This window comes from Syngnathus acus, chromosome 6 (genome assembly GCF_901709675.1).
Source record: "Syngnathus acus chromosome 6, fSynAcu1.2, whole genome shotgun sequence".
Classification (NCBI taxonomy): Eukaryota; Metazoa; Chordata; class Actinopteri; order Syngnathiformes; family Syngnathidae; genus Syngnathus; species Syngnathus acus.
The window spans coordinates 2,073,142-2,099,342 of record NC_051092.1 but is presented as its reverse complement, the minus strand read 5'-3'; the positions used below and the strand labels follow the sequence as shown (position 1 = coordinate 2,099,342).

The window sequence follows — 26,201 nt, the reverse complement described above, 5'->3', positions numbered from 1 at the left end:
AACACACACCGTCCATGAATCTTTGAATGCCACTCCCTGAATCATGTTGTGGAGCTCAACTGTCACACTTTTGATTGGCATGTAACTGAGCCTTCCGTCAAAAGTATTTTGGCCCTGAGCAAATGTCTGAACGGGGTGGGTTTGTGAATGTTCTGAAGGAGAACTATGCAAATGAGTCAGGATACACGTACTTTATTCATATTGGATGTATGCTTGTTTACATTTATACAAAAATACAGAATACAGTAGAGTTCTCACCCAGAGTAGCAGCTGGGCATTCATCATCTTCTTAATAATAGTAATAATAATATCAATATCTGCCTCTTTTTTTTTTTTGTGAGCCCACCAAGCTTATTTTATTGTCTGGACGTTGTGATTGTCCCACCGTGATTTAAAAAAAAAAAAAATCTATTTTTTTTAGAAAGAAAAGATAATATCTTTCAGGATCAGTAGGAACAACAGAATTTCTCAAGATAAACGCACCACCACCGTATTTTGCTTCATTCACAGCTGTCGTCAAAAGTCAGTGTGTGGGGATGGAAAGGCGGGCAGAGAAAAAGTGGAACTGTAGCAGAAGTATCTCGGGAACCGTGCGGGATAAATGAGCTCCTTTTTTGAGGCTAACATGTTAGCAAAGGTGCCAAATGCAAACAGGTGGATTGCAAAGATGTGCAAGGAATCCGTTCATTGACGGTTCTGCCAGTTGTCTGGGATTGATTGACCGTTACTCACAAAGCAGGAGTTGAGAACTAACCAAACAAAAGGCACAAGGGGACTTCGGTTAAAAATCTTCAAAGAGAACTTGATCCATTTTAGTTACAGTGTCGTTGATGTGGGCATAAACGAGAAAGCAACTGATTGTGATTCACGGTGATATCATATTACGACTCTTACATCAATTGCAGATGTTTGGACAATACCTGAGACTCACATGGGCAATTTTGAGTTAAATTATTATTATTATTATCATTATTATTAAAACAATTCTATTTTTGGACCGATGAAAGAAATTCTATTTGAACATAGTCGCATAACAATTTAAAATGACATTTTTCTTTTTTTAATTTAAAATAAACCCAGTACCTGACACCATCATGGACTGTTTTTATACTGTATTTTTAAAACTAAAATTTTCTTTTGAAATATATTTACACTTAAGTTGAAATTACTAATATATTAAATAATTAATATACTGTAAATGTTTTGACAATACCTGATACCACCACTTTTTTGTCTTTAAATTTCATAAAATTTAGTTAGCATGTTACATGTTTAATTTGTCTCAGTTCTAGTTTAAATTTGTCTCTTTTTTTTTTTTTTTTTTTTTGCTTGTACTGTTAATTTTTTGTTTAAATTTCAAATTTACTTGAATTCATTTTCTGAATCATGGTCATGGGGTCAAATTTACTTGTCGTCCAAATTACACAAATAATCAGTATTTCATCAGATGCTTTGTGTTAGTGTTTTTCTTTTAATCTTTACTTCTTTTTTTTTCTTTCTTTAAATTGGAAGCGACATTTTTGGGGGAAATTTATAATTTCATCATGTTCCATTAATTACACTTTGGAGCCAATAATTGCTTGCATAAACACGTGTGAATGTAGCATCTGTGAAGCATGCAATCCTGATGACTCATGCTTGTAGATTTAGACGAGTTAGCTTTACAATGGAAGAAAACGTACGGCTGGATGAAGACGTCTGCTGTTTGTTAGCCGCAAAGCAGCCTCCGAGGGTGACCGTTTCATATGGTTAGCCTCCACTGGCGCGACGCTAATTGATGTAGCTTTTTGTCTTTGACGTGAATCAGATTTGATCTGAGACAGTAAGGCAAAATGGAAACCAGGCATGTCATTAGACTAGGCTAAAGTTCATGGCTCATTTTTTTTTTTTTGCATTCTTTTGTCATTTTTCTTAGTTAGCATAGAAGCTAGCATTTGTTTGTATACAGTAGACACTCCAAAGCCAAGACCTCAGGTCCAAAAATTTGTTTACATAAGATTGCGTAGCAGCCATTCTCACGCCGCAGCTGGCTACTGAAGTTTTTTTAAATTGTTGCACCTCATGTTGGTTTTTACAGTGGTTATCTTCTTTTAACACTTATATAACACCTAAAGATGTAAATGAACATATTGCCTGTATGAGTAAAGCTTTTACAGTGGCCACAGTTTAAGCCTGGAACCAAAAATGTAATTGTTTTACAACAATATACTATTATTATAATAATTATTGTTACACCTGTATAGCAGTTACTATTGTTGGAGTGGAAAAAAGAAAAAGATTATTTGCAATTTTTCATACGGAGGATAATAAAAATAAAAAAAACAATGGTTAATGCGTTGTACAACAGTTCAAATTGTTTTTAAAAAGTACTGTTTAGCGCGTGCTCATTTGCATTTGGAAGGATCCACTGTATTTGAGTGTGTCATCTTTTCCCACCCTGTGCCTTCAGCCAGCAGTCCCGCTACCTACTCGGGGGTCGGGGGGTGAAACGCAAAGGTGCTTCTGCAATGGGCAATAAATAAATAGAGCGTACAAGCCCCACAGGGAGACTCAAACGGCAAAGTTGATCTTGTAGAATGTGGACGAAGTGTGCGGAATATCCAGTGAGTGGAGGTGGAGGGGGGGGGGAAAAAAACATCGATGTGGTCACAGTCTGGCATTCTCTTCTTGCTTAAAGTTTGTGAGGATGCCATCAAGTCCGGGAGAAGAAATACTGGGGAAGGAGCTTCTTTGAAAGGAACGTCAGTCTTTTTCTTTCTTGTTGTTTTTCTTACTCCTCAATGAACGAAGCCAGTCTTAAAGCAAAATGGAAAAGCGTATCCATACAGTAGAAGGGTCAACGGTGGTTGATGAGAGCTGACAAAATGCTGGTGGCGGTGGCAGCAGAGAGGAAGCAGTTGTCTTTTTTTTCTTTCTTTCTTTCTTTGCTTGTTTCTTGGAATCCCCATTGTGGTTACTCACTCTATGGACTGATACTTTCATCACCTGGAGAGTCACACATACAAAAAAAAGAAAAAATAAGAGTGATTGCTCCAAACTACACTTTTTTTTTTTAAATAACAAGGAGACCAATGGTGAAATTTTAGGGCCACAAATAGATGATCAAATTTACTGTAACTATTCACATCGTCACTCATTTTTATAGAATTGCAAGGAAATGGACAAATGTGCAGAGCAAAAATTTATCAGCAACAGCAACAAAAATATCTTCAAGAATCAGATGAAAAATGTAGTTACCAGCTGAAGCAGTTCTTTTACACAGTTTCAATCATGTTCAACTTGTTTCTGAAACACGGGAAGAAAACAACGGTGTCAGATGGGCCAGGAAAATGAGTCGGGGTCCGTTTTTTCTTGACAAACGAGACGTACTTTTCTGTAATTCGAGAATCTAGCGGGGGTGCGCTCCTTTCTGTACTTGTGAAGTGAACGTCTTCTCCGGGAATCTGCGGAAGATCTCGGCTGTTCCGTCGCGATCTGAGCTGCTCGGGGGAGGGCGGGAAATCATTTTTAATATTTCCATGACAGCTTTGACATAACTCCAGCGGCTTGAAAGGCCGCCGGCTGCTGCAGTAAATTCCAGGCAAAGATGAAAGCGCCGTAGATGGTTCATAAAAAAAAATAAAAAAAAGAAGTGACGAGCATGACTCACCTTCCATACGAGCAGCAGGATGAGTGCCAGGAACGGGATAAAGAGTAAAGATAGAAGACTTCGCTCCACAACCTCCGGAAGCAGACGCGCTTCTTGGTCTGCATGTCAACAACGTCAAAAACATCAATATCAATCGTGCCAACAAAATCGGCAACAAAAACCGCATTGGCAACGTTTTTCACATCAACAATCCATTGAAAACCCGACCCGAAATCAGTATTCAAAGCAAACACGCTGAGTCAGCATTTTGCCGTTATGCTGCACGCAAATGGAAGAGAAGTGAAGTCAGCCCCGAGTGTAAATGCTTTTAAATCCAGCTTGAAAACTTTGCACCCCCCCCACCTCAGTGCCTAAAGTCTTTAAAAACATTTGTAAAATATTTTCTTTTCCCTAAATCTTGCTCCATTTCATTGTTAAAAAAAAAATAGTAAGCTCCTTTTGATTTCCTTTACTTTCACTGAGTGCTTCTCTACCTGTACATTATTTTTAACGATGCAAAACACATGGCGTCATCTTGTGTATAAAATGCCTGGCCTTGTAAAGTGCTTAGTAAACCTTTTTAAGTTCTGCCATTAGTTTGCCAATAATATTTATGGGTTGAGGAAGTTAACCGCCAACCTCAATTATTTGTTTTTCCTTTGCTTAAAAATGACTTAAAACAATATTCAGTGTTTACACTCACAAGTCAAACAGGATCGTCGGAATAGTTTGCATGTGAAATATTTCGCTAAGCCTTCCCCTGAGGTTTGCAACAGTTCTTGTGAAGTTTTTAGAAGGGACGGTGGGGGGGGGGGGGAATGGTCGTGCTAATGGTTTACAAAAGTATGGTTGATTCTATCTCAAGTCACATGAAAAGTTCCAAGATTTGAAAAGCAGGAGCAGGGTTCAGGAATAGAAGTCCGTCTCGGAGGAGGAGGAATTTCAAAGCAAAGTGACCGCACCAAATGTTCCCTCCAAATCTGTCACACACACACACACCAGCTGGACTGGTTTCGCAGCGATGCGCTAACAAGTCACATACATACACACACACTTCAAACACTCAAACATGCTGGCATGACGTGGGAAGAAGAAGACAAGGCAATAAGAAAACGTACGTGTTTGGCAGTCTGTGGATGTGTCGCACTCTGAGCTTTTACTGCTGGACGACGGCAATTCTAAAACAAGCACAGAGGACAAACATTTATTTCATATTTACAGATACATGCAAAATCTGTTTTGTAACTCAAGACACTTGTAAATACGTATTTGCTAGCATTGTAGGCTAAATGCTAAAAACAACTCCTTTGCCATATGCACCTGCAAGAAAAAAACATTTTCTTTAACGTGACCCACAAAACAAAAAATTATTTTCTTTAGCATTTGACCCGCATTATACTGTTCAAATTTTCTTTAGCATTTGACCCACAGTATACTGTTCTTAACATGGCTTATACATATTTTCCCATGATGCAACTGGGGTATTAGCATGCGCTAGTTTTCAGGAGGGTGGACTCATATCATGCTATTTTAGTTCGTTTCAATTGGAAAAGATGATTTGAAGCACAAATAAATCGAGGTTCAACTTTTTGCCACTCTTAAGTTGTCGGCAGTCAGTAAAACTTCTTCATTGTACGCAAACAAATATTTGTGTTTGCTCATTTGGGTGACACATTTGTAGCGTTCGTCCTCGACACTGTGCGGTCCAGCGAAACATCAACATTTGATTTGGCTGAGACAAAAGTTCCAGTTCCTAAAATAACTTTCCCACATAGCCATGAAGAAGTTGTTCAAAGTTCAACACAAATCATTTGGACGCCTCAAAAAGGCAAATCAAGGTGATGATGCTCAGTGAGTCCATTAGCTCGTCTCATCGAGACTTAGCCAAGCGCCCACCTTTTAAATATTGTTCTGTTTGTGTTTGGGGGGTGGTGGGGCAGGGAGGAGGCTCGCAGTCGTCCGAGTCGGCTCTGTGCTGCGCGCTGACCAGGAAGTCGGACACAAACGCAAAGTATTGCTCCGTGGGCCACCGCTCCTCACGGTAGTGGCATTCAAAGTCGTACATGATCGCTTCCTGCAAACAACAAGCCCCAAAGAAACAAACTCAATACCTTTGACGCAAACACGACAGATATTTAGTGTTCATACTGATGATAAAAAAAAAAAATTCACAGATGCTAGCTTGATGCTAATATCAGTCGAGAGAGGTCCAGAGGAGACAACGTTCATAATTTCCACAAACAACTTTCCGGCGTACTTTTCCGGCCAGAGAATCCAGCCTGCAGCGTTTATCTATCTATGGCTTTCGTTTTACACGGCCCAGATGTAACGACGGCTATTTTGAACAGAAGATGTTTGTCGGAAGTAGTCCTGAGCCCGCGTGGCAACATCCTACGCACAAAGAATCCGGTGTTGATGCAGTGCAGCCCGAGGGCTCGAATGTCACGGGAAATCACTGATGGTTCTGGTCTGTTTCCGCTTACGTGCAGAGATTGCTCCAGATTTGCAGAATCATTCGGTGCTAGTATGTACCGTAGATTATGAAATCCCCAAATTCTTTGAAATCAAATGTTGAGAAATGTTGTCCTGTGTGTGGTGCACTATTGGATCTGGCAGCACCTCACCCCGTCTTTGTTCAACTCACTTGTTTGCAGTTAACCTGTTCACCTGTGGAATGTTCCAAACAGGTGTTTGTTTGCTTTAGAGCGCTCTTCAATTTTTGTTTTTTTTGTTGCCCGTCGCAGCATTCTTGTCATGCGTTGCATCGTAAATGGCTTTGATCAGTTTGAACAGGGAACAACACAAACGTGTTGCCTTTGTCGTGAATAAGATTTGCAAATGTAATTGTTTTTTTTAAGCGACATCCCAATTTCAATGTGATTGAATAAAAAAAAAATCAACAGAATGAATCTATTCAAATGAAGAATTCTTACCACGGAGCCCATATTGAGTCGTAGCTCTTGGAGCATTTGTATAAATATGCTAATGTCTTTTCTGTTGGACGAAATGTTGCCAAACTTGTGCGCTAAGTCTTGTAAACTCTCCTCCAGGTAGAAGACGTTGAGCTTTACCCAGCACATCCCACCCTGCAAATATTAAAAAACAAAAAAATCAATACAAGTAGAAACATGCTAACGACAACATTTGTAGCTTTTGAATGTAATGTTAAAACTGTTTGTGGAACATTAACTGTTAGTTTTGGTATTATTATGACTTATTCTGTAGCTTTTGTAATTTTTGGGGAATGTTTTTCATACTATGACTTCTCATATGGATACAACTTTTTAACATATTACAACTTTGTTGTAAAATTACAAGCTTTTTTTTTTTAATCATGCCTATTTAGTTGACTTATTCTGGTAGGAATCAAACTTTTTTGGGTGGTATCCTTCAGATATGTTTTTCTTTTTGATGTATTTGGTACTACGTTTGCATCACACACGTGCGACTTTTGACACGAAGCTGCTCGCAAACGTTCCAAAGTCACCAAACGGTTTCAGTAAAGGGAGGGTCTTACCTCTTCTCTTGGAATGTAATGTACAGGAATTTTGTAGTCTTTGGGAATATTATGTTTCTGTGGAAGGACAAGAAGAAGACACAAGCAATGAAGCGAAAGGGCGGTAGACATGAATGCAAAAGCAGATTCCAAGGTGGTCCTGTGGGTTGCATTGATGCAACAATTGTCAAGGCCTTTATGCATCCATTTATTGCACTAATTATGTTGAGGCTTGGCAACTTTAAAATGAACAGCTCACAAACACATCCAGATGTTCTTTGTCAGCCAAATTGAGATTTTCTTCTCGCTGGCTCATTGACAGCACTTGGGACTTATGATGTACAAGGACAAGGTTGAAGCATGACGAAAAGAATTTACGGAGAATGATAGCTCCATTTCTTACTGTAAGTGTTTGTGTGCAGAACGTATTAAAAGTAGGCCACCGTTGTTATTGCTTGGGATGAAAGCAGCATTTGTTCTTACCAAAATCGAGAGTCTTGACACGTCATCTGTCACTGGGTTGACGTCAAATTTACTTGAATGCACCCCGAGCGTGATCAGCAGCAGTAAATGGACACAGACGCCTATCCGAATCTAACAAAAAACACAAGCAGACATACAAAAAATCACATTAACTGTGAGAATTTTTCCAATGATCTGACGAGACAATCGAGAAAAATAAGCCGTGGGATTCACTGAGATTGTTCACGTGATCCTTAACTTCTTTCACCCTCCATATGAACTAGCGAGTGCTGAGTTCACAAATTCTTTTTCTAATCTGAACAACATGTCCAAGCAGTGTGTGCGTGTGTGTGCGTCTTCCAGCTGTTATCATTACCTAATTTCATATTGGAAATAATCATCAAATAATCATCATTGTTAGTAACGTCACATCGTTAGCAAAGTTATGAGAATTTTCTTTTGTTTTCCCTTAGGAGCAATGTGCAAGTTAATCGATCAAATCAATCAATCCTTTATTTATGTAGCACTTTGATGCAATTGCTTCACTTTGCCTCGACTCTTTTGTGTGCACAGCAGAGTATTCAAGTTATTAAAATGGGCATTGTACAGTATACAAATTGTTCCTTCTGTCGGCCAAAGAGGCATCGGCACGCCTGTTTCGGGAAGGCGGAAATATTTCAGGCAAGGTGCATTACAATAGACTTGTAACGTTGTACTACTTGAAACAATTAAGGAAGGTAATTATTAGAACACAACGAGCACGGCGTTATTCTTTTGTGTGATTAGCCACTATACATCGCAACAGAGTCATTCAAATCAACCATTTTTGAGGCGTCCACCCAACTGTAGCTGTTAAACACAAAGCTAAATTATTTTCTGTCATGTTTTTGTTAATTGAATTGAATTTGTGACGGCAGATTTTACATACACCGCAGTTCCCCTTTTTTTGAGGTTGCTAAAAACAGATTTTCAAATTTGTTATAAACGGACTAAAATAACACGACATTTACAAATGTAAACTTTTACACACAGCTTGTGAATTTCATTCACAATTGAGTCGTTCTATACATCTCCTGCAAGCAGGCTAAGCCCCCTCAGCTCATAAAAGCTAGTGACCCCCCTGGTACGCAAGTCCATTTTCTTTTTACTCCTACTAAAAAGAGTGAACCTTGACACAAGTTCCAATTTTCAAACCTAGAAACCTCCGAACAGGTGCTAAGCATACGCTGCTGCCTTAGCATGGATTCCTACATTTGGAATAAATTAGCAAGAATAGTTACAACTTTCCCTGAACAAGCATTCAAGCAGCAAGCCGCCTCGACCTCACCCACTCAGCAGGCTTCTTGCACATCAATCCAAGCTGACACTAAAAAGCTAGCGGCTATTTGGTCTACTTCCATTTGGAAAGTATTTCCTGACCACCGGCGGCAAGGCTCCCCGAGGTCTCTTAACATCCACTGAGTTGCGACATGAAGCGAAAGCTATCGGATGAAAGCGAGCAACCACAGACATGAGCAAATACTGCTCAGTCACAGCAGAAATCGGGGTTTCGCCCAATGGACGACACAGCATGCCTTCCCAAAACGTGGTCTTCAAACAATTTATCACCTTATGAAACACATGAGTGCACTTTGTTGTATTTACAAACAGCACACAAGCTTTTGTCTTGGTTCAGTGTTGACACTGAACACGAAACTGTCGTTTTGTGTTTATAAAACACGCACGTCAGGCTCAGGGACCTTTATTTGTAGTGCCATAGCTCGTGTAAAGTAGATGTTTCATCAATAAATATGACAGCGGATTCCATTGATTGGCACATCGTTATTATTATCGTCTTTATTCTATTCTTAAAATTGCCCCACTGGCTGCTGGGGGCGATTGCCTATAAACGTACTTAAGATTCTTTAAATTCCTATTTGGATTCCAGCAAATTTGGTTTCCTGTCCCGCCTTGTCATTGAGTGCATCGGGAGTTTGAGGAACCGCTTTGATTGACACGTCCATGGTGTTCACGCCCACAGGGGTGCAAAGCACTTGTTTTAATTGCCGCCATTCGTCTGTGAAAATACTAAAACTCAGTCCAGCCCACCCCTGCGTAGATTTAGCTCCAAACTCATGCTGGACTTGCACTGGGCATGGAAATCGAGCCTTAGGTTGTGGTCAGTTGAGTTGACTAAAAAGTCATTGGGTGAAGAAAGACCAAACTGTCAGCAATGTTTACAAAAAGATTGATTCAAAACAAAACTTATGAATTAGATTTGATTCATTAGACTCCATAAACACTTAGAGTCAAGTCGATTAAAGTCTACAAAAACACGTTAGCTTAGATGTTGTAGGGCCGTAGCCAACTTTTCAGACACAAGTGGGGAGCGGGGACATTTCTCAGAAATGAACTAACGTTTAGAAAGAACGACGACTGTCTTTTCGTATTTGACGCTTCATCTGCGTAATGGCCCAAAAAAACGAAACAACCAATTGGCCAACTCTGCATGCGATGACAGTAAAGCAGAAGTAGCCAGAAAATAAAATTCCCATTGGCTACAATGAACTCAACAAAATCTTTCAAATGTCATTCGTCTCAAAATATAAATGCGTTGTGATTTCCTTAACGAAAGCAAACCAATTATCAGTGTCCGTGCAACAAGATACTCATGGACATCAGCTGACTTAGCAAAACCGATTGACATTCCTAAGGAAAACCGATTTTGCATGTTTTCTGACATTACTAAGCCTTCAATCGTTTTTATAACCATCTTTAATATGCAAATTCACAAATTCTGAGTAACACCTAAGGTGTCATTCCTCGTCTTACAATAACGAGCAGGCAAGCCAACAATGCCGGTGCCAGCCAGCATGAAGGCTGCCATTCACTGTTGTTTTCCCACGAGAGAAAAAAAGCGAGAGACAGGTTACAGATTTGACTGTGTGACGCGTAGCGTATCAGAATGCTCGGAACTTTTGATCTGGAAGCGCTGACTCGTAACGTTAGGATCACATGCGAGACACTAAGTTAGATTGTGTTTATCTAAGATGCTACCTGAACCCTAACTGAATCATAATAATAATAACAACAAGAAAAAAACTCCAATTTTCTAAATGGATGTGGGCAAGTTGAGCCCTGTCGGGCATGTTCTTTTTTGGATTGCGACACTGCTCTCGCAGCAACTTGTTTCAATTTGCGCGAAAAAGCGCTTAGGTCCACATTTTGCGTCGCTCACAACAGGAAGAACAGCGAGCGGCGGCAGGAAGGACGCAAATAAAGCCGTAAAAAAACAAAAACAAAGAACAGGCGGGATGTTATTCCATTTCTAATTGTCATACCCAGCGTTGTTTTAGGGATGCCTTGAAAGGGGGAAATCCACGGGTAACGGCTAAAACCCCAAGATGAATATGCTTGCTTCGATGTTTGGAAAGCATCCAAAAAACACGGATGCTTCAGAACAAAGCTTATTATTCTTTAAAGACGCACTCAATTCCCTTGGCGTCATTTCATTAAGAAAGTTAATCGATTCCAACATACACTCACATAATCCACATCATTTCATATACGCTGTCAAAACTGGTATGGACAATTTCCACCAGGGCTGTGAGCTAATAGTGACCAAAAAAACATCCACTTGGTTTTATAATGTTGGCTTAACAAAAGTTTAAAAAGTGTGAGGCGTACAGGGAGGGGCCCACGGGGCACCTCTGCCACCCCAGAGCAGCAACAGAGGAAGAAAATGAGATTCCTGAGTTGAACTTATTAGCCCAACAATGCCGTAATGCCTCTATTAGGCCTCTGGTAATACCAGGAACATTCACACCTCAAAGTGTCATGGGTAAAGCAGATTGTTTTTAGTAGTGGTACCTAAAGCACAGCAGCTGTCTTACATTTGTTATGCCTGTGATACAATCACTGATGCCAGGAATTTTAGAAAATTACATGAGGGCAGCTTGCTTTCAGCAAAGGTGTGGTGGGTGTTAAATTCCGGTCCTGGTTTTGCATCGTTGCCTTTCAGAGAGACGGCATCCTGCCTCCGTCTGGCGTGACATTCAGTCTCGAGGAGTTGTTGTTGGACACTGACACCTGCTTTCACGTGTGTGTGTTAAAAGGAAAGTCAACACCGTTTTTTTTTTTTCTTGACAACATGTCGTATGTGCCTCAACTAGTGATTGTGTTTGTGAATTATGAGTTAAGCCGCTTTTCTCCATCACAGTGGGCGGCCATTTTGCCACTTGACTGAAAATGACATCACTATTTCTAGGTGTCAGGTCACAACCCATCACCACTTGGCTGGTGAGCCGTGATGGATTGTGGCCTGAGGTGACCTGGCAACTGTGTTAGCAAGTGGCAAACAAAATGGCCGCCCCCGGAGATGAACCGGCGGATTTTGCTTGTTTAAATCACGTTCCACAAATGAAAACTCCAGAAAGGAAACATTGCCGCTTGTCACACACTCCCAAGAAACCGAAAACGACCACTGGATCCTCCGAAAATTATCATTCGGTTCGCAAATAGGAAACATAAAGTGGATCTTTTGAAGCAAGGGAGGAAGCTACAAGGAACGGGTGTTTACCTAAATGAGCACCTCACTAAGAAGAATGCTGAGATAGCCTGGAACGCACGCAAACTGAAGAAGGAAAACAAGATTCTCGCAACGTGGGTCAGGAACTGTAAAATATGGATTAAAACAAACGGAGCAACACCAGAAGATGTCAAAACTCTCGTTGTGAGTGAACTGGAGGAACTGAAGAAATGTGGCCTGGTGGTGGGGGAACCAAACATTTACAATGGCTGAACTAATGACCATTAACTGGTACCTATGGACCCTCCGGACGAAAATAATGGATTACAGCGAAGTACAACAAGGCAAACAGAGACTGGCAGGGAGGACATCCATCTCAGGTAGACAGTTCCCCTACACTTTTCATGCCATCCAGTGACATTCTCACAAATGCAGGAATTTCTGTCCCACCGAATCTTGACTCTTTACTATTTAATTCATTTGACCTAGAGAATGCTAATGCTGGTATCTATGAGTCCTTCCTTAACCCAGATACAAATTACACTCCCTTAAAATCTGTTGAAATGTCATGTGAATATTTTTCTGAAGATATGTTTAACAAACTGTGCAATACTCCTCCTGGCCACTGCCAAACAAATGTATTCTCCACTGTCCACTTCAATGTACGGAGTATCTCTAAAAATTATGATGGTCTAAAAACCTATTTATCAACCTTAACACATTCTTTTTCAGTAATAGCTCTTACTGAAACTTGGATGGTTGATAATACATCTAGCTATCCTCTCTCTCACTACACTCCTATACATTCCTGTAGACCAAACAAGCAAGGTGGAGGAGTCTCACTGTATGTGATTGATAACTTAAATTTCTCTCCCAGAAAGGATTTAAGTGTCAATTTTGACATGACTGTAGTAGAATCTGTGTTTATAGAACTCTCCTCTTGCTCACTTATAAACAACAAAAATGTGATAATTGGATGTATATATAGACCACCAGACTCTGATAAAATCACCTTCAATGAAGCCCTCGACTCTACTCTAGAAATTATAAACAAAGAAAACAAATTATGTGTCTTACTTGGTGACTATAATATTAATTTGCTTGAATCTAAGCAGTCACATACAGCAGACTTCCTGAATACATTATATTCCAGAAACTTTTCCCTCTTATCAACAAACCCTCCAGGATCACAAGCTCAACGGCCACTCTCATAGACAATATCCTATTTAATTCTCTAGACTACAAGATAACATCTGGCCTTTTGATCTGTGATGTATCCGACCATCTACCTGTCTTCCATCTCATCCACAATGATAGTAGTCCTGAAATCAAAGATCATATTGGAGATCAAATGAAATTCCGCAAATTTACTGAGAAAAACATGGTATCTTTTATATCTATCATCAGCTCTGTGTCATGGGATGAGGTTATCCTGTTGCAAGATGTCAACAAAGCCTATCACTCCCTTCTAACAATACTCACAAATGCATTAGAGTTCTCCTTTCCTTTAACTTCTAGTCGTAAAAATAACTCTAAGGGGAAACCATGGATAACGGATGAACTAAAAAAATCTTCACGTAAAAAAAATAAACTATATAGAAAATCTATTGCAAATCCCATCCCTATAAATATAGAAACATACAAGAAATATAAAAACAGATTTACAGCTTTACTAAGGAAAACCAAACAAACTTACTATGCTGATAAATTTACACAAGCCTCCGGTGACATCAAAACAACGTGGAATCTTATCAACCATTTATTACATCGCAAGAAATCAAAAACATCGACCCCAAATGAGATGCTGGGGAAGAATAGAGCTCATTCAAACCCAATAGATATTTCTAATGGTTTCAATGATTTCTTTGTAAATGTTGGCGCTACCTTGGCATCTAGCTTCTCAACCTCTGATACAAGCCCCTGTTGCCTTATTAAAGGGCAGTTTCCTTCACTCTCCATTCTTGACCCTCCTAGTGTTGAGGAAGTTTACAACATCGTCATGAGCTTGAAAAACTCGGCCCCTGGCCATGATGAGATCAGAAGCATACTTATTAAGAAAATTATTCATTCAATAATAATTCCACTAACACACATTTTCTCCTTATCTTTAAAATTTGGCATTGTACCCCAAGAATTAAAAATTGCTAAAGTCATTCCTATCTTCAAAGCTGGTGAGACTAATGAATATGGTAATTATCGACCTATATCCGTACTTCCTTGCTTCTCCAAGATTCTAGAAAAACTGGTTTACTCAAGATTGGCAAAGCACCTAGAAACAAACAATATTCTCTATAAACATCAATACGGTTTCCGCAAAAAGTTTTCTACTGAGCATGCACTGCTTCAGCTTGCCAACCACATCTCAACGGCTCTTGACAATAAGAAATTCGCTCTTGGTGTCTTTCTAGATTTAAGCAAAGCATTTGATACTGTCGACCATAAGATCCTCATCGCTAAGCTAGAGAGATATGGAGTGAACGATTCTGCCCTGAAATGGTTCACAAACTATCTCGCCAACAGAGAACAATATGTATATATAAATGGTTGTTCTTCCAACAGATCTAAAATACTATTTGGGGTCCCGCAGGGCTCAATATTGGGTCCTCTATTATTTTTGGTGTACATAAATGATTTTTCCATGTCTTGTTCAAATTTTCTTCCTTTGTTATTTGCGGATGATACCAATCTCATTGCCACCCACGAGGATTTTAATTTCCTCATTGCACGTGTGAATACTGAGTTGCACGCTGTTACAAAATGGTTCAAAATAAATAAGTTGTCACTCAATATAAACAAATGTAACTTCATGATCTTCTGCAATATAAATAAATCTTACCCCAAAGAACAGGCCAAAATTTACATAAATAATAACGAAATCCATCAAGTTACTAGCACTAAATTCCTAGGAGTTATAGTAGATAAACACTTAAACTGGTCTGAACACATTGATTTGGTTTGCAAAAGATCCATGAAAACGCTAGGTATCTTACGAAAAGTTTGTCCCTTGGTCCATCCGTCTGCTCATCTCACTCTGTATTATAGTTTCCTCTTTCCTTTACTCAATTACTGCAACATAGTCTGGGCAGCTACATATCCAACATACCTCAGCAAATTACTCATCATACAAAAGAAGTTCCTAAAAATGATCTCTTTTCAAATAGATATGAACCATCGGCACCATTGTTTAGAAACTATTCATTACTGCCAATTGATAAAGTAAATATTCATCAAACCTGTCTACTCACCCATAAATATATATACAGGAAACACTGTCTTCCAGCCACTTTTCATAATTTCTTCGCATTTGTATCGGAATTACATTCTTATCCTACAAGACAGGGGGACAATCTCCACCCACCGTCCTGTCGAACATCACGCCATCAATACAATATCCATTTTAGAGGGCCCTCACTCTGGAATGAGCTACCAATCCATATTCGATCCATATCTTCACAGGTTGCTTTTAGAAAGCACCTGAAACACCACCTTCTCCACTCATGATCCTACCAGTCCAAAATTACTCCACCGCACTCAGCTGATCCATACTAAGAACATCAACTTAAACCACTATTTATACCCTGATTCTTCCTTGTTTTGTTATTTTCTGTTTGCAGTTCTTCTGCTTCCGCTCAGCTATTTTCTTACCTGGTGTTTTTGATTGTTTCAACATCACTAAAGTGTCAAATTTTGTTTCTCTTGTTTCTCATTTTGTATAGTGTATTTGTTTATGTATGTATACGTTCACTTTCGTATATATGCATATATAAATATGACGATTTAATATTTAGCTAGTTATGCTTGTGTTTATTCATTGATGTTTATTCATTTATATATATATATATATATATTATTATTATTTTTTTTCTTTCTTAAACACTTGAATAATATTTGATGTCACAGCACTTTGTTTGTTGTGCACTTTGATTATACAGGAGTGGAGCTCCTTACAAGCCCTAGGCTTCGTCTCCCTCCCTGCACTGTTATTTGTTATAATAATATGTGCTAAACAATAAACTAAAACTAAAACTAACTAAAAAATCATCAGAACACTGTGGCTTGACTAGTTGGGCTACACTGAACGTATTACAAAGAAGATTTGGGGGTTAACTCCCTTTAAACTTCATACCCCTGTCCCAACATACCGTGTCAGTGCGTTTTACGCAACATTGTAGATTTCTTTAATACTGCTGTCTCTTCCTCTAATGCAGGGGTGTCAAACTCCTTTTTTTCGCGGGCCGCATTGTAGCTTCTTTCGGAGGGCCATTATGACTGTCAACCCAAATAAATGGATGAGCACCTCATATTATATTCAGTAAAAGCTACAAAACAAACTGACAAATACCTCGTTTTCAAACCAGATGAGTAAAAACTGGTCTAATATTAAAAAGAAAAGATATTAAAAGTGAAGACAATTTGCAATTCTAGTCATGACACACGAATTTGATGCACAATTTGTCTTCGCGGGCCGCATCAAATGATGTGGCGGGCCGTATCTGGACCCCGGGCCTTGAGTTTGACACCTGTGCTCTAATGTGACCTCAGATCCAAATTTGATGTTGCTACCTTTCACACAGAGCATTGACCAAAAAAAAACAGCTGACAGCAAACTGATTTTTGCTGGGTGATTTGATTCCTTCTGGTCACACCAGAAGCTGAGAAACTGACACGTAGACAAGTCGTGTGGAAAACATTGAGCATTTTCGCACAGCACATATCAGATCACAATATTGGTGAAGATTGCAAAGGTTTGTCCCTTCACATGTCAAACATAAGTGGACCAATGTTTGTGATGATGGCACGATTCTGATGTATCTTTGTTCATTTCACTATGCCAGGGGCGTGCAGAGAGGGTGGCGCCAACAGGGCTGTGCCCCCCCAAGGACAGCCATCTAAGAGAGCGCATTGCACAATCTGTGAATTATGAAAATAATTATTTGTGACAGCCTTAGCTAGATAAAAGGTTGAGAAACTCTGCCTTAAACATAAGGACATGAACCATAGGGCCCCCCCTCTCCTCTGCCAGAACCCCCTTTCAACTTAATAAAACATCTAAGCTAAACTCGATCACATGCCCCCAATGACGTGCGTTTGTAACGATATCAAAGCCGGTTGGCTATTTTCCAGCCCTGCATATGGAATCAGGCTTGTCACGCTCATATGAGCAGCTTCCATATGTTGTCTTTTCAGTGACTAAATTTTTCCACCGGTTGAAGGCGCAATAGCACAATGTTTTTCTACGTATTCGGCAAGGATTTATTTGGTATCAATAAAAAAATAAACCAGGCAAACAATTGTTCATGCTTACGTTTTAAGGTCAATAAAAACCGCTGATACGATGTTAACATATCACATAAATTTGACATACGCCACTACTGATAAGTTAGTTATAAGGTATAGGGGGAATTGGGTTTTGGGGTGAAATTTCAGCTCTATAAATGATAAATATAAATAATAATATTTATATAATAATATACAACATAATATTTATATAATATAAAACATTCGGATATAAATAAATAAATGAATAATAAATATTCAAATGATGTTTAGCCCGCCTCTGCGCAATGCCACACTTGCACTGGGCATGAAAATAGGATCCAAAGTCTTTAATAATAAAGTCCTTAAAACCTTATCTCTTGATTTTTGTTTTTTTTAAGTCGAAGAAAACTATAAATTAGTTTTTACAAGACCTTTTTGGGCCTCTAGCTGTTGTCTATCTTTACCTGAGCTGACACTATGAGCTGTTCACAGAAGAATGTGGCCGCTGAGCTGTCATCAGCAGGCTGACCGAGAAACTGGCAGAGTCACAAAAAAGGATACAAGTGAATATCTATTACTTTTTTTTTTGTTGTGAATTTTGCTGTTAATTTTTTTTTTTAAATCCAATTTATTTCATTACATTTGAGGAATACTGTATTTTGGAAAAAATGAAGTTATCCAAGAAGCACAAAAACAGTTGGCCAAGTGCTTTCAAAGGGTCAAATTAAGAAAATCAAATGAAGTTTATCTGAAAACACTTCTCCACTCTAAGGGCTACCCGGATTTCAAAACAGACAAAATAGTTCTACATGCTCTTCAGTAGTTCAGTGTGACTTACAAAGCACTTCCCGTCAAAGCTGCTTTTTTCCCACGTTGCTGTTTTGTGTAAAACGTAAGGACACATGGCACCATAATTGGTCATAATTGAATTATTATACTGAGTGTAAAAGTGAGAGGCATAGTCATTTAGATTAAGAATACACCCATTACATTTGACTACAAATGTTATTTTTAATGGTTTCAATCTGGCAACATTACGAGTCATCAGGTAAAATGATGACTCAGCACATACAATTCCGTACTGCTTTGTCAGACATTTCCCGGAGCACAAAGTAAGGTGTGATCAAACAAATTTTGGCTTGCAGGCAACATACAATTAATTTGGCCCACATTAACCCAAGTTATGATACATTTGTTAAAATTATTTACCTGTTTTTTTTCCTCTCCAAATTGTATTGATTAATTTCATTAAATTATTTAGTTATTGTAAATAACATGAACATCGTTAATCAAATAAATGAGTCATTATTGGAATCAACTGCCATTTAATAGTGTATATTTTGCAACAATTTACACATTTCCCCTGTAATTACTAGCCAGTTAAACTGGGTGCATTAATTTTTTTATTTGTAATTCAAATATTTGTCTATGTATTGAATCAATTAACTCCAATAAAACATAATAGATGAGAATGATGATTACAACTGACTTTGATTTCAATTTAGGTTTATTTTGATATTTACAATAATTTGCATTTCTGTATATCAATAGAACATTGTTTTACTGTTGAAATTAATTACTTTTCTGTATCCAATGTGCATAAAAGGACAACAAATTTGTGACTTTTGAAGAATTCACCGTCAGGTTTTTTCTCCCCGCTGCAGTAGAACTAAAGGTACTAAAGGTCAAAATAGCCCTGAAGTACTTTTTTTTTTTTAACCATGTAACTATCACGCTGGTATGCAGGATTGCGTGCAAAACCTCTTTCAACCAGACTAATTTCCCGGAAGACGCTTAATTGGAAAACATGATACCGGCCTAGTTGATAGATGTACTGACTTTAATTAGCCGGCGAGTCACAAGTTCAAGCTGTTCAAAGAGGATTTAGCCATGTGAATTTATTTGTTTGATTTGATTTGTATTGAAATGCAACTCTGACGCTGAGAAATCAACTATGAGCGTCAATGTGAACCTCACAGGATTTCCATTATCCCTCTTGAAATACCTGATAAATAATGTCAAACAAACAGCACACATCTGGAGGTTATGTACAAACTGCTGCACAAGATTAAGATTCTTATCTACAGGGCAAGCAACCAGAAAAAGCATTACATCTCTGCCAAATATTTTTCACACTCTTGACATTTGTAGAAGAAAAAAAAAAGTCACTTAAGTTCAATTGGACTGTTTTGGTTACCTTCTGACCTGATACATGCACGCTATTCTTTATTGCCGTGTTGCTAAATTCATGTTACATTGAGCCAAGAGGATTGAAGTTAAGGTTGGGACACAATATTTATATATTTATAATATTCGTGCATGCTGAGGAAACATTATCAGGTGTAATTTCAAAGTCAAAGTCTGCTTTATTGTCAATTTCTTCACATGCCAAGACACACAAAGAAATCGAAATTTCAAATGTTGAGCATCACTTTTTTAAGATTTGAAGTCTGACTAAGATGAGTCAGAGTTTGGCCTAAATGAACATTTGATGCATCTCAGCATATGCGCTGAGGTTCAAAAGATGGAGCCAAAAATTCGCAAATTCATCTTTATCCTGCCCTTTGCAAGTAAAAGCCTGCGTGACTGATTTGAGGATGACGGCCACGTCGACCCCCCCCCCCCATGCATCATTAGCTAGATGTAATCCTATAAAACGAAACATGCAGGACCTAGCATGACACGGGTTCCGTGATTTCACACTAATCTCTGGCTCTGTCATTGTTTTGCGATATGTTTCATGGTCGGGATTACCAACGCAGATGATTGAGGCTGCCTGGGCCGTCCAGATGTTGATCTCAAATGATTGTTTTTTATTCGGGGATGTTTTCTTTGTAGGTCCAGCATTGGCTGGAGTTAAAACATCCTTGATTTGGCTTAGCGACATGAAATTTGGTTGGCAGGTTTATCATGTTTAGACCTACAAAAAGAAGCTATGCCTGAAAAGACAAAGGAAGTCTCCCATGTCGGACATTTTTTTGGGGGCTGTTTTCAGGGGTCATTTAAGTACGAACCTGTTTTCTCTCAAGATAGAGTCCAGGTACTTTTAAATTTGAAGCAGGTAAACGAGATAAGGCAATGTTAAATTATTCCTGACTTTGTCTTAGCGTGCGGGCAAAGCATGGTGGCAAAGTTCAGATGTTTTGGAAAATTCAGCAGCTGAAGCTAGTTTCAACATGAAATTTGAACATCATCATGAGTAGTTGCAAGAAGACATGCCCAAAAAATAGAATAGTCTTCTGACACGTGAGCCAGTCTAAAAACTCTCGGGTAACAGCCAGTCGTAGAAAAAGGTTTCAAAGCCATGCCCAGAAAAGATACAAGAAGTTTTTAGTGGGAGGTGGCAAATTTAGGCTTATTTTGGCAGACAAGAACTTATCCATAATATTTCATTGGTACCAAAAATCAACAATTGGTTCGCATCCCAAGAGTTTTGGAAAATGAAGCCCTGAAGATCATTGAACATCGGTTTTGGTAGTAGGTAGCACAAGCACATCTTGACCAAAATTCCACCTGTTTATCATGAGTAAAACCATAAAGCAGATGATGCCACGCTCCCATTGACACCGGAAGCCTGCCATTTTGGATTGAACCCGCCATTTTAGTGTCATTTCCCATGGTCCATCGAAAGGAAGCGATAAAACTAACTGCTAACATAAAAACTGCAAACATTTTTGGATTCAGGATTTGCCAGTGAGTAGTAGCATGCCAGCAAAATTAGACAGCTCGCTTTGGACAAAACAATAACTCATCTCTGGCTACTCTGGTTTCCTTTAAACTCCGCATAATCGCATTGAGTCTTTCGTCCCGCTCACAGATGGCGCTAAAATCATAAAGATAAGAGACTTCTGACCGCCTCTGAAGTCTTTTTATGGCCCGCGCATCATTATCACCAAACATACTGATAAAAATTGGACAACTGAGCAATAGAATGAAAAGGCTAAATACCAAAGCAGGCAGAAAAACAGGAAGTGTGCCGCATTTTTCCCGCCGATGGACTCTCGCTCGCTCGCTCGCTCGCTCGCTGCCCTTCACGTGCTAATCAATTTAGCCTTTGAGCTCTGCCTGTCTGCCGGGGCACACTTAAAGCGCTCGATCTAATACGGATGAAGAAGAGCGGACGCCAGACAGAGAGACGGGACACACCCGAGGCTTCTTACTAATTCGACAGACAACTCTTCTTTGTCGTTAGAGGCGTTTTTTGTTCTTCCATGTTTCCAGACATCACTTGTCTGATTTGATCTGTTTAACACACAGGCTAACTTGAAATAAAATCCCAAGCGAGCCTTTGAACCATTAGTTTGTAACCACAAACCTTTTGAAAGCCTTGATTGAAACCCTGACATGAAGCCCCAATTCCAAATCCTGATGATTGTTTGAAAGACAAACTGATGCTTGAAATCCGAACTCAAACTTTAGACAAACAAACTATAACCATGGCTTGAAATCAAAATGTGAAATCCTGACATAATTCTGAAACCTATGGGCGCTGGAATCAAAACTGGACTGGTCGTTCCAAACTTGACCCGTTCAGACTGACTATTTGGTGGAAATGGGCTACGCTAATGCCAACTATGGGCTGTCAGTGCTCCCTGCAGTGTGTTTAAATTAAGGTGATAAACGCAAGATCATTCAAACTTACGACCAGTTGTTTGTTTTTCCTGGTGGGAAAAGGGAAGTGTCTATTTAAGACACGTGTAAGCCGATAACACACCCGGCGGCTAATCAAGGACGCGGGATCAATTTGGGGGATGACCCGTTTTTGAGGTCACGTTAAGCTAACAAAAACCACGTAGGCCTACAACATGACAATTCTACCAAGAGATCCCCGGCGATGTAGCTGCGATAATCACTTATGTACACAAACATGAGCGTCAGTTAAAAATTCTTTCGCAAAATGTTTCGATTTTCAACACTATGAGCAATTTATTGATGGAAGAAATGGTGTCAAAATACGTTGGCCAGTGTAATCTTTAAGACTGATAGCAATAATTTGAGCATTTTAAACAGGAAACCAGATTGATACATTCTTGTACTGTTACATACACCCTCTTTCCCGTAACATTACAACCTTGAGTGTCATAGATCATCAAATTGCAATCAGTGAATTACATCAAAACATTAGCACACCCATTGCGTAAATAATCCGAATAAATATAATTGGGAGGGGGAAAAAAAAACATTTTTATTGCACCATATCCTGGCTTGTTATTTGAAAACGACTGACACAATAAGTATACAGAACATTTAAAAAAATAAAACATTTTTCTAATGTCATAAGAATGAAGTTATTATGAAAGTTGAGGTGTAAATAGTTGCTAACCAGGCAAACTGGTAAATTCAATAATGGGCTATCAAACATCACACCGAAAAAGTGAAGGCCACCTTTCGACACATCGACACATCTAACAACAGATTTGGAATTTTCATTAGCTTTCATTAGGTTACGAACAGAGATCTGTTCCTGATGTGTTGATGTTAACTGTATTTGTACAAAGTCACATAATATCATCACGAATCCACTCGTAAAGTACAAATGACTGTAAATATTGATGTGAAAAATACCATTGTTAAACAAGGTGTGTGTGCGCAAGCGCGTGTGAGACAGAGATGATTCATAGATTGATCGGTAATTCACAGACAGATTGATAGATTTGTAGACAGTGAATACTTTATTCATCCCGTGAGGGAAATGAAGTGTTATCATTATTCAAAATGCGGTCGTGTGCAAAATACTTTCGGAACATTTTAACGGTGAGACACTTGTTACAAGTGGAGCAACTCACTTTCATTTATTGAGAGCTTTACAAATAACCACAGCTGCTCACAATGTGCTGCCAAGGAGGTAAAAATGGGACGAATTAATCAATCAATGACATAAAAGTAGAAAATACAATAAAACACTGAAACAATTGGTAAGTTTCATGCTGAATACAAAGCCAAGGAATAAAAATCTGTGTTTTGGACATGAGGGACAGAGAGGAGGATTGGCTAACATTTAATGGAAGGTCATTCCAAAAGGAGGGGCTCCATCCTCTCTGAGCTCGGTACCTCAGGACGAGCTGAGGCACCGGGAACATACGTAGAGGGAGGGGCGGGAGCACAGAGCGGTAAGGGAATAATATCATAAATGCTGACTTCCAATGAACACCTGCTCCAAAAGTTTTTATTAGTGGGGAGAGTAGCAAGCCGTGCGGTTTGTGGAGAACAAATCCCGCTTGGAGAAACCTGCCATGAATTGCATAAATCTTGTCAAATGTTGGAGCAATGCGTGGCTTATCAATCATTTTAAACTGACACTGAAGTGCAGTTGGATTCTTGCCAGGTGACAATTGCTCACAAGCGTAACATCTGCTCCAATGATGGAGAAAACGATCCAAAACAGTAAGTCTGGCATCGCCTTTTGTTCACCGCTCACAAATGCGAAATCCCTTCAAATCGTTGAGGCCCATTTTTTTTATGGAAAAAAAACGGGTTTTTTTTGTTTTTTTTTACAAGCGTGCTCACAAAGGACACCGGTTGCCTGAGGGGAAGCATGTGTCAATCACCTTTCCATCATCTCGACACGAACAACCGTTACGTCAAAGGAGCTCTGTGAGGTCCAAACCCGGCTTGCCTTGTGGGGCTGATGAAGATCTATCATGACTTTCACTGACTGATCTCAACGGCCCCGAACTTCACACGGCGGAGGGATAGTGGGTTGGGCAAATTTGCACATCTTCGAGCGAAGCAAACATCAGCAGTTATTAGTGATAACTTCAAGAAGTGAGAGCCGTTTGAGGATCGCGAGGAAGACGAGGTGCAACCCAGTTTGTCGTCGCTGTTGTTTTGGATACACTGAAAATACCAATTACAATTGAGCTTAACAGACCATAATAGTCAAATATAAGAAAAAATAAATCCATGGTGGTTACAGGTGGTGGACATGAGCTGAGATTCAAACCAGGAACCTCCCAACTAGAAGGCAGCACCACCGCTAATCCACCGTGCTGGTCTACATCAATGTCAAAGTTGAAATGGTGGGGTGCAATCTTACAAACATTTTCACAGGAGGCTCTGAGCCCAAAAGAACAAAGCCAAGAATTTCAAGCTAAAAAAAAACAAAAAAAAAACTTCTCAACTGTGAGGCAGACATGCAAACAACTCGCTCACTATGCTGCCACACATGGACGTAATAGTTGAAATCAGGGAAAACCACACATGTGCGCACACACACGCACACACACACATAAAAACACTTTCTTGAGGCAACGCAATACTTTTCAAATAACTGAATCTGAAGCAATGATTATCCTGCCAATTTGCATCACGGTTAGAGGAAGTCTTGTGACTAAAAACATTTTTTTAAAGAAGAATTGGGAGGGGGGATCTACGTGGGAGGGAGCAGGGGGAAGGGCGTGTGTGCATATTTGGTAGTAAAAGGGGGGTGGGTGGGCAAGTCAAAGGTTAAAAGGTTGTATATTTGGGAGCAAGGGTGTGTTTGTGGAGCTTAGTTAAATCAAAGGTTGAAGAGTTTGAACCTGAAGCTGTGTCGCTACGTTCATCGAAGAAAGAAAACCTATTATAGGCTCAGTTGGAGATAGTTCACCAAAACATCAACGCTACTCTTAATAATAAGAAAGCAGCGGTAGCGCATTCAAGAATCACATCTTTTCACAAAATGATCATTCATGGACTATGAGTTGAAGACAGCACATTTTGGACAAAAATCACATTTATAGGCTAAGCACCTTCCAATAGAGTCAGAGATGAAACAGCAGTGTATTCAATGATCGCATCCTCCCACAGAAGGTTCACTCACAACAGTAACTTGTCAATTAAAAACATTTCAACTATGTTCTGTAATAACACAAGTTCCTTTCAAAGACATCGCACCGAATCAACAATCAGGTTCATCAACTTCAAGTTATCGGTACAAAGTTTGAATGCTTTAGGTATGAGTGATCCTAAAGCATTCAAGCACTACATAAAAAAAAAAAAAAAAAAAATCACCAATAGGTTAATTGACGAGTATAAATTGTAAATAAATAAAAATGTAGTGTTTTTCATTTATTCATCATCCGAACTGCTTATCCTCACGAGCGTCGTGGGCGTGCCGGATCCCATGTTCATACAAATACAGTATTCTTGTTTGGAGCAGTGGTGCAGTCACTGACCACCTGACCTTACAGAAATCACATTTATTAACTACTAATAATTAGAATAATATTAATAATGATAATTATTATAACAATGATGATTAAATCAAATATTACACCTTTCAAGGAATCCGCTTCGGTTCTGGGTCGTGACCCAGCCAACCAAAATGAAAAAGCGCAATCAAAATATAAAAACTATGCTGCTGTGCTCAAGTCAAATGTGCGCCGTCGTGTGCACACATGTCGATCCTCGCGCAGCGCCATTAACAATCAACGTGCAAAAGTGTCACGCGCAACAAAGAAAAAGCTGCAACAATGCATGCATGCAAAAAAAAAAAAAAGATCATAATTTAAAAAAGCCACACTTACTTTTGGCTTCTTCATATGGAACGACAGGGGACAAGCTCGAGTGCGCGAAAGCCTATTTTATTTTACTTCTACGGGCAGGAAAGGGGTTGTCATCATCTTGTGTGCACATATCCAACGCGTCAAAATTAGTATCCCAGAAGAGGAGGCCAAAAAAAAATAGTTGTAAAAAATTGAAGTTGCTGCTCGTGGTGGAAGGTGTTTGGACGACTCAAGTCAATGAGTGAGTGAGTGCGTGAGTGCGTTGTGCAGGCGGCGTGCAAAAAGCGTCGGAGCGGCACACGTACATCCAGAAGGCTTCCGCGCAGGAAGGGCGAAAAGCTTTATAATATGGATGCAAACTAC

The 26,201-nt window shown here is 39.3% G+C and overlaps 1 protein-coding gene across 1 annotated transcript; it reads right to left on the bottom strand.

Annotated features, from left to right (window-relative positions):
* Nucleotides 1–403: 403 nt before the first annotated feature.
* On the bottom strand, nucleotides 404–26,195 carry kitlga (kit ligand a). Its single transcript, XM_037253813.1, has 10 exons — nucleotides 25,860–26,195; nucleotides 7,608–7,718; nucleotides 7,146–7,202; nucleotides 6,562–6,714; nucleotides 5,525–5,702; nucleotides 4,747–4,806; nucleotides 3,650–3,747; nucleotides 3,370–3,479; nucleotides 3,238–3,285; nucleotides 404–2,985 (listed from the first exon to the last, which is right to left on the bottom strand). The coding sequence occupies exons 1-9, from the start codon at nucleotides 25,872–25,874 to the stop codon at nucleotides 3,255–3,257; spliced, it is 813 nt and encodes a 270-aa protein (XP_037109708.1). The 5' UTR covers nucleotides 25,875–26,195; the 3' UTR covers nucleotides 404–2,985; nucleotides 3,238–3,254.
* Between the last annotated feature and the right edge of the window lie 6 nt (nucleotides 26,196–26,201).

Excerpts from the sequence above, each read along its gene's own strand:
- kitlga (XM_037253813.1), bottom strand. Across the intron at positions 3,480-3,649 it reads TCCTGCTGCTCGTATGGAAG|CTCAGATCGCGACGGAACAG; the intron begins GTGAGTCATGCT and ends TCCCCCGAGCAG. Across the intron at positions 3,286-3,369 it reads GATTCTCGAATTACAGAAAA|AAACAAGTTGAACATGATTG; the intron begins GTACGTCTCGTT and ends CCCGTGTTTCAG.